The following is a 7,993-nucleotide window of genomic DNA, read 5'->3' on the forward strand; positions in this document are numbered from 1 at the left end:
GACGAGCGGCGCGGTGACGAGCTGGTGGTCGAGGCGCGCGACGAGCTGGAGCAGCTGGGGCAGGAAGAGCCCCGGGTCGCGCTCCACCATCTTCAGCACGAAGTCCTTGTGGCCCATCTTGCAGGCCACCTGTACGGGCGTATCACCGTCGTTGTTCTTCTCCAGACCCGTAATGCCTCCGCTGAGCAACAATCGCTTTGTGCGTGTAGTGCCATCGATGTATCATTGTCGATCGTGTGCGGTGGTGCGTGTGCGGTGTTAGAGATCGGGTAGCAAAAAAGTTGGGTATCTTCTCGATTTTGCGTGTCATCCTTGCGCAGGGGCCATGCTAATCTTCTCTGTATCGTTCCAATTTAACAGATGGAGCCTCCCTTTCGGGAGGTCCGACCTTGAGAAGGCCCAGAGGACCCTTTTGAAGGCGCCGCTCCACCAACCTCCCCTCCATTATGGGAGCGACAATTCCGTGTGCTATTTTTTGTGTCGACACCGTGCGTGTCGTGTCGTGTCGTGTACATATTGGGGGGGGGAGGCGTACCCATTTGGCGCTGCGAAGGAGTTCGAGAAGGCGGCACGTGAAGCTGAACTCGGTCGACGTCTTTGGCTGGGGCGCGATCTCGGCGTGCCAGTGCGAGATCGTGTACACCATGAGGCTCCGTATCACCTCCAAACACCGGTACAGAATCGACGGCTCTGCGCATGTGTCGTGTGTCGTGGCGTGTGCGGTGACATGCGTGTGGCGTGTGCGGTTGAGTGAGTTCGGAACTGAAAGCACTGCGGCGCGGTGGTGCGGTGGGAGGGGGGCGAAGAGCGCACCTCGGGCGATGAGTTCGAGGAGGGGCACGAGGATGGCGTTCTGGGTGAAGATCTTCTGCACGAACTGGTCGCGCGCGAAGGTCGGCCGCCGGGGCAGCACCTCCTTGTACTGTTCGTAGGTGGGCGTCGGGTCCTGGGTGCGCATGAGCCGCGCCAGGTACAGGTCGGCCAGCACACCCAGTCGCTCCACGTCGTCTGCATTGGTTCGAACGTTGGTCGGTCAAAGACGGTCAAAAGTCAGCCGCCGACGGGGGGGGTGGAGTTACTGTGATGAACGCAGAGCGAGAGGAGGTCGATGATGTGTCGTTGGTTGTCCTGCAGCAGCATGGCCTCCAGCAGCACCTTGTCCTGGTAGTGACTGCACACACGCACTCGACGATCACACTACCACACACACACACACACACACGACACACACACACACACACACAGGGAAGGTGAGTACCTGGAGTCGGCGTCGAATCCGAGCTTTCGCTTCTTGATGAGCGTCTTTTCGAAGATGCTGAGGCTCGTGCGGCTGTCCTTCCGGTCGTGCGCCCTCCGCTTGAGGTTCTGTTCGAGCAGCGACGTACCCGCCGCCGCACCCGGCTCCGCGCGGAGCTGCGCTGGTGACGACAAGAACGAAGACGAAGACGAAAGCGAAGACGAAGACGCGGGCGGTGATGAGGAGGCGTGGGTGGTGGACGAGGGGGCGAGAAACAGGGAGGACGGGTGCGAGTGAGAGAAGAGCGGAAGCGCGGAGAAGAAGGAGGTGGTGGGCTGGAAGATGGCGTTGGCGGGCGGGACGTAGACCGACTTGCTCACCGGAGCCGGCAGGACGGGCGGCGTCGACGAGCCGGCGACGACGGTCGGTGATGGCCGCGAGGGCTTGGTGGCCCTGATGACCTCTCGCTTCCTTCGAACCTGCGCAGACCCGGTCAGTTTACTAGCGACACACGGCACACGGCACACGGCACACGGCACACGGCACACGGCACACGGCACACGGCACACGGCACACGGCACACGGCACACGGCACACGGCACACGGCGTACGATGCCGTCGGCTTCGGGGGAGAAGATGAAGTCAAAGAGGAGGTCGAGGATGTGCGGAAGCGCGGACTGAGGCGCGGCGTCGGTCATCTTCACGATCAGCCGCTTCACCGCCTCGACCGGCGGAATGGCGTCCGTCGCCGCTGACGTGCCGCTGCTGGCGGTCGCCGTCGTCGTCGTCGTTGCCGTGGCGGTTGCCGTGGCAGTTGCCGTGGTGACGAGTGTGGTCGTGGTCGCGGGTGGCGTGGAGGGCAGGAGGGCGAGGAAGTAGAGGAGGACCTGCTCGATGCAGGTGTGGAAGAGGGTGGCGTCGCCCTCGGCGGCCAGGTGGGCGACGGTGGCCTCGAGCAGCGGGAAGAGGACCGGCGGGAGTGGGGCGGCCACCGCGCTGGCGGCCGACCCGAGGGCCGGGCGGTAGAGAAGGCCGAACAGCTGCGCCCAGTGGTCGGCGAGCAGAGCGGCGGTCGACAGCTGCAGCGAGGGCTGCGGCGCTGGTGGCGAGGCCGCGGCTTCGTCGGCGCGCAGGAGGAAGCAAAAGTTGGCCAGCACGGCGACCAGGCGGTCGTCCGCGAGCGCGGCCATCGACTCCACCACCCGCTGAACGCAGACCCTGGAAATAAAGTTAAAAAATAAGAACAATAATAGATACAAATCATAAATACATCATAAAGTGAATATTTCAATAATAATAAAAGAAATTGAAAAATGTAAAGAAATGAGATGTACCGGTAGACGTCGGGGTAGTAGTTGAGGAATCGGGACCGCACGCGCAGGAACAGGGAGAGGGAGCGGGCCGGCGGCTGGCGGTGATCGGCGGCGATGAACAGGTGGTGGAGCACATCGCCCGCGCTCTTTTGGCCGCCCTCGACGCCTGCGCAGGGGGTCACGCCTGACATCAGCAAACGGCCACGATGACGACGACGATAGCGATGACGACGACGACAGGGAGATTGGAGGGCGGGGAGGATACCGATGAGGACGAGCAACAGTTCAAAGAGAGAGCCGGCATCGGCGTCGCCCTGTGTGGTCTGAGACGGCAGAGCGAGGGAGACCAGCGGCCCGATGTGCTGGCGCAGGTGGTAGAGGAACGACAGCCTCCCTCCCGACTTGCCGTCGTTTGACAGCGAATGATCAAGATATCTGTGCGTGTGCGTGTGCGTGCGGTCGTGCGTGTGAGCCAAGAGTCGGCCAACACCGCACAGCGGAGCAGGACGGAGGGGCGAAAAATGCTCAATCGGGGGGAGGGGAGTGAGAGGTCGTACCGGTCTCGGAGGCCCGACGAGCTCAGTGCGTCAAACAACGCGTCTTGCATCTGAAACACGCGCTCACGTGCGCCATGGCGCATCATGCAGTGTTGGTTGGGGGGGGGGTGGAGAGATGGATTGGTACCACCAAGAGCGTGCGGGCGAGCAGTGTCTCGGCACCGGCGGCGATCAGGGCTTGGTTGGGGAGAGCGACAGCGCTTCCCTCGCCACCCTCGACTTCCATCTTGACGTCTCCCTTGGCCGCACCCTGGAAAGCCCGCGATGAGTTCTCATGACACGCATGACACGACACACGCGACACTCACTGCACTCACGACACAGGCCGGCGGTGTACCTCATCCTGTAACAGACGCGACAAGAGGGAGGAATGTGAAAGCGAATCGTCGGCGGCGGCAACGAACTGGGTCTTTCGTCGCAGGGCTTCGAGCAGGAGCACGAGCTGCCACGCGTTCGGCCCCAGGTGCGGCAGATGCGCAACCAACACCTGCGAGATGAGGTCCAGCACTGTGGGAGAGCCATCGTCAGCGCATCGCTGTCGCCATCAGCGCGTGCACACCATGCCACGACACGCACACACCGCACGCGCGCGTGCGAAGAGAAGAGAGACGCACGGCTCATGTTTCCTGGTCGGTGGGAAGGAAGGTCGGCTTCCCGCGTAATGACTCGGTCGAGGGTCGCCATCGAGAGGCTGCCGAGCACGAGTGGGAGGGCGAGCTGGGTGGCGGTCGGGCAGGCCGAGGCGACCAGCGCGAAGAGGCCCAACAGGTGGGTGTCCCCCTTCGCGTGGTCGGCTGCCGAGTAGCGCAGGAAGCGAGCCCAGTGCGCCCGCAGCGCATCGACGCAGTGCTGCGGGTGCCGCTGCGCGAGGTACTCGATCGCGTGAACGCCGAAGCAGGCCGGCGAGAGGGACGAAGACGAAGCGGAAGAGGATGTGGTCGAGGAGGAGGAGGCGGAAAGGGGGTGGCTAGTGGCTCGGCCCTCGACGACGTCGCGGAAGATGGAGGCGAGGAGGTGGTCCATCACTTCTCGCGGGCGGTGGAGGCCAACAAAGGCCACCAGCCACTCCAGGGTGCGCGGGCCGCGTGCGGCAGACTGTTTGACAGAACAAGGCGTGGGGGTCAGCAAGCGCGTGCGTGTGCGGTGTGTGCGTGTGCGGCGTGGGTACGTACTTGGAAGAGCCACGCCAGCGGTTCAGCGCCATCGAGCTCTTCCCGCTTCTTCGCTGCTGCTGCTGCGTCGTCGCGGTTCGGTTCGTCGGTTTGGAGAGCGGCCAGGCAGCGCGTGATGACGCTCGCGAGGTAGAGGTTGTGCAGCCGCCCGAGGTGGGCCTCGATGCTGGTCTGTTGCCCCACAGCGCCCGCCAACTTGGCTTCGAGCGCCCCCAGCAGCCCCACGCACCACTACACACAAAGAAGGTTGCCACAATGAATGGATATTTTAAAGTGATTAATCAAATAAATGAGAGCAAATGAAGGAGGCTGCACCTTGAGCAGGAAGGTGGCCCAGGTGCCGGGACTGTCAGCATCATCGACAAGAGAAATGAGGCGATCGTGTACGAGCTTGGCCTTCTTCTGAAAATCGTGATCGAGCTGCCTGCTGACAGATGCCGCGGAAGGTTGAGTACGCAGGAAGAAGGATCTGAGCTCATCAAACGCTGGGCCACTCGATGTGGGCGAGGAGGGATCGATCAACTCGATGATTGAAGATACGCCTGCGGGATCGTGGTGATTGCGCGACTCACGTCGCTTTCTGCCAGCGCCCGCTGGCGAGGGGGTGAGAAAGCTGCCCCCTCTTGGCGTGTGTGATGAGGAGAGCTCCATGTGCGGATTGTGATGTGTGACGTTTCTCAATGAGTTTTAAAAAGAACTGGATGTGGCGAAAATGTGTTCACTCCATGGATTGACTTCAGATGGAGCCTCTCCACTGGCAATGACCTTACCGTTCAAGCACAAATTGCCAGGAAGACAAAGATGGATAGGTGGCCAAGAATCAACAGGGTTTATTCTAGCCCCATACTCCTGGGTAGGGGGGAGATGGACGCTGCCGTCTTGACTCCTACAGCTCCGTCGATCGGATTTGCGTTTCGTAGCGCTAGTCCAATTTATTTCTTCTTGTCCTCAGCGGGCACGTTGGCGTTGGGTCCCCTCTTGCGGCCACCGGGACCGACGACGACGTTGACGAAACGCTTGGTGTAGAGAATCCTCTTCTTGGCGCGACCCTTGGGGGTCTTCTTCTTCTCGACCTTCTCGATCTTAGGGGTCTGACCCTTGACCTTACCGGCACGCGCGAGACCTCCGTGGACCTTACCTGTGATGCGTTGCAAGTAATGGAAGGAGTTACATCACCGTCCATCATCTAGACCAATAAATTACTCAGCGGAGTAGATGCGGCGCTGCGGCATCGAGACGGGAGAAGCTCCGAGGAACAACAGCAAGAACACAACGAAGAAGCACATAACCGCGCAGGAGAGAGGAGATGAAGATTGAACAAGCAGAAGATGCAAGGCGCCGAAGAAGATGAGGCCACGCGAGGAGTGGAGGAAGCACATACCCATGGTTGTGTAGTGTTGTAGAGAGAAAGAAAAAAAGGCAGAACACAAAAGGCGCTCACAAAGGTGCCCCAAACCAGTGTCGACAATAATACCAGAAATTTCTCCGTTTCTTTTCTCGCAGCGGAGTGGGGGGGGGCGGCAGCGAAGGAATGCTCGTGAATGAACTGCTTCGTTCACAATTTACAGAGTGGGTGCCAGCTGTGGCCTTTGGTTTCAATGCCAGGGAGGGGAGTGGGAGGTGAGCCTCTGCACTAGAGGCTCTTGGCAAAGTGAACGAAGCCCAGCGCGAGGTTGCAGCCCACGCCAGCCACCACGCCTGCAGATCAAGGATGGAATGTGTGTGAGCTTGCCAGCCACAGTACCACAACACACAGGGGGAGTTGTGTGCAACGCACCAAACTTGTATCGTCGAGAATGGTTGGGATCCAACGCCTGAGCCATCAACAAGAACATTTTTTGAAAAAAAGATGAGAGTTGTCTCTAGACAGTCGGAGATGAATGAAGGGAGGCAAGTGCAGCGCGCGTACCCAGAAAAAGAGGATGGTGAAGCTGAGGAGGAATCCGAGCACCATGCCAAGGAACATATCCCGCAGGCTGCCCTCCGAGGTGACGGCGTCGTTGTAGGCCCCTTGTCGCGGCTCGCCCTCCGGCGCTTCATCGTCGTCATCGCTCTCCTCGTCTAGTCCGTCGATGATCGTGGCCGGTCTCTGTGGGCGGTCGCCAGCGACTCCGGCTCCGCCGTAGTCGTCGCCGTCGTCGTCGCTATCAAAATCCGCCTCCTCGGGGTCGCTGCTCTCAAGCCCCTCCGGTGTACCCTCCGCCTCAGCTGTTTTCCACCGCCGTGTTAGTGCGTGGGGCCTCTCGTCATGCCGAGCAGCAGGGAAGGCGGGCGTATGTACCCCGGTGTAGATCAGCGCCAGCGTTCTGCTCACGGATGAGCCCGTCGATCCAGAGATCCTCCAGCTCGCCTTGCCGCCCAGCGTCTTTTGGAAACGGCGGTGCGGTGGGTTACCATTAGCGCGCTGTTTGGCTTGAAAAGTAACGACCGCAAAGCAAAGCAAGCACGCACGGCACAGGGCGTGAGTGGGGTGTACTTGTGATGGTCATGTACTGGTCAAGCGCGCGCGGGTTGCCGGCATTGACCGAACGCAAGATAGACTGGTGGAACTGTTGCCTATACTCCACCACCTCGGCCGCCGAAAAGCCTGCAGGGGGGCGACGACGTCAGCGCCGGCACATTCATTGCATTCGGGTTTGGGGGAGGGGGAGGTACCAAAGTGCTGCAGGCGCTCGAACCCCCGCAGCTGCGCATGACCAGTCTCGATGTCCTGCGGCGCCTAGCGCAGACGCGCGTGAGCGAATGGCCGCACAATGCGCGTGCAGAACGGGAAGCGTACCGGTGGCGTGGCATAATGGTGATTATCAACACGGGAAGAAGAAGAAGAAGAAGAGGATGAAGACGAAGAGAAGGAAGAAGAGGAAGAGGAGGGAGTCGGAACAACGTCCGACACCACCATGTGCACAGAGGACTGGTCCTCCAGCCCCACCGCCTGAGCCACGCGACGCGCAGCACGCAGCCCAGCAAGTCAGCGCTGACGTGCCAGCAACCGCAGCTATTGGGTGGGGGGGGGTGCCAGTACCTGAAGCGTAGCGTCAGGGTGCTTGAGTTGCCGCCCTTTGAAGATGAGTCGTACTCGCCGGTCGTGAAGTCCATATCTACTCGTAAGCTGTGCAATGTAGATCAATCTTACGGTGGCAGATGCAGATCTGCAAAGACCCACTTGGGATGCGACGAATCAATTGCAAAGGGATGAGATGGGAGAGGCCTGTACGAGATGGGTGAGTTCTCTTACGGATGCACGCGGGTGGATAACGATTGGGGTATTGTCTGGACTCGACGCCGAAGTCGAAGTATCGGCTCGCACTACTCGCAGGCGAATGCTGGGTATGTGTTGGTCCTCATCTTCCATCCTCCTCTTCCTCATCGACGATTTCGTGGCGAAGAGAAACTGGACGGAAACTTATTTTCAAACTCGCGACGTGGCGCCTCTTTGTGTTGTCTTATCAGTTCGCCATACCTTCGCTTCGCTACACGGCTCCAACATAGATGTCAGCGTCCACCAAGTTCACTGTGCGAGCGGCCACGCGCGAAGACGGGCCTTTCTTGGCGTGGGTGCTGCTTCAGGCCGGCCGCTCGCAGCACCCGCGCGGGCTCTTCGAGCACATCATTGGGCCAAAATACACCGAAGAGCAGCTGCTCACCATCCTCACCGATTTCATCCTGTGCGCACCCTCCTCCGCCGAATCTAGATTCGGCAATTTATTGATATTT

At 60.3% G+C, this 7,993-nt stretch overlaps 4 protein-coding genes across 4 annotated transcripts in view; 1 reads left to right on the forward strand and 3 right to left on the reverse strand.

The window, feature by feature from the left end:
- The window catches only part of ACA1_364410 (uncharacterized protein), a gene marked incomplete at both ends in the record, with an annotated part of 6,456 nt that extends 1,526 nt beyond the window's left edge, over positions 1-4,930 (reverse strand). Inside the window, 14 exons of the mRNA XM_004335879.1 lie at positions 4-195; positions 536-690; positions 814-1,008; positions 1,080-1,171; positions 1,259-1,716; positions 1,849-2,455; positions 2,572-2,716; positions 2,816-2,985; positions 3,108-3,157; positions 3,235-3,357; positions 3,445-3,614; positions 3,722-4,202; positions 4,280-4,510; positions 4,595-4,930. Of these exons, the coding sequence (XP_004335927.1) occupies positions 4-195; positions 536-690; positions 814-1,008; positions 1,080-1,171; positions 1,259-1,716; positions 1,849-2,455; positions 2,572-2,716; positions 2,816-2,985; positions 3,108-3,157; positions 3,235-3,357; positions 3,445-3,614; positions 3,722-4,202; positions 4,280-4,510; positions 4,595-4,930 (3,405 nt within the window). The remainder of the gene's footprint in view (positions 1-3; positions 196-535; positions 691-813; positions 1,009-1,079; positions 1,172-1,258; positions 1,717-1,848; positions 2,456-2,571; positions 2,717-2,815; positions 2,986-3,107; positions 3,158-3,234; positions 3,358-3,444; positions 3,615-3,721; positions 4,203-4,279; positions 4,511-4,594) is intronic.
- Positions 4,931-5,211: 281 nt separating this feature from the next.
- On the reverse strand, positions 5,212-5,462 carry ACA1_364420 (ribosomal protein s30 protein; the record flags this gene model as incomplete). The annotated part of the gene is made up of 2 exons (XM_004335880.1): positions 5,212-5,417; positions 5,456-5,462. The coding sequence occupies 2 exons, from the start codon at positions 5,460-5,462 to the stop codon at positions 5,212-5,214; spliced, it is 213 nt and encodes a 70-aa protein (XP_004335928.1).
- Positions 5,463-5,912: 450 nt separating this feature from the next.
- On the reverse strand, positions 5,913-7,375 carry ACA1_364430 (uncharacterized protein; the record flags this gene model as incomplete). The annotated part of the gene is made up of 9 exons (XM_004335881.1): positions 5,913-5,977; positions 6,057-6,093; positions 6,189-6,487; positions 6,561-6,644; positions 6,756-6,866; positions 6,935-6,998; positions 7,059-7,211; positions 7,235-7,253; positions 7,302-7,375. The coding sequence occupies 9 exons, from the start codon at positions 7,373-7,375 to the stop codon at positions 5,913-5,915; spliced, it is 906 nt and encodes a 301-aa protein (XP_004335929.1).
- Positions 7,376-7,768: 393 nt separating this feature from the next.
- Positions 7,769-7,993, forward strand: part of ACA1_364440 (uncharacterized protein) — a gene marked incomplete at both ends in the record, with an annotated part of 567 nt that continues 342 nt past the window's right edge. The window contains one exon of the mRNA XM_004335882.1: positions 7,769-7,944. Coding sequence (XP_004335930.1) covers positions 7,769-7,944 — 176 coding nt within the window. The remainder of the gene's footprint in view (positions 7,945-7,993) is intronic.

The sequence above is a fragment of the Acanthamoeba castellanii genome (assembly GCF_000313135.1).
Source record: "Acanthamoeba castellanii str. Neff unplaced genomic scaffold scf7180000084641, whole genome shotgun sequence".
In the NCBI taxonomy this organism is placed as follows: domain Eukaryota; phylum Discosea; order Longamoebia; family Acanthamoebidae; genus Acanthamoeba; species Acanthamoeba castellanii.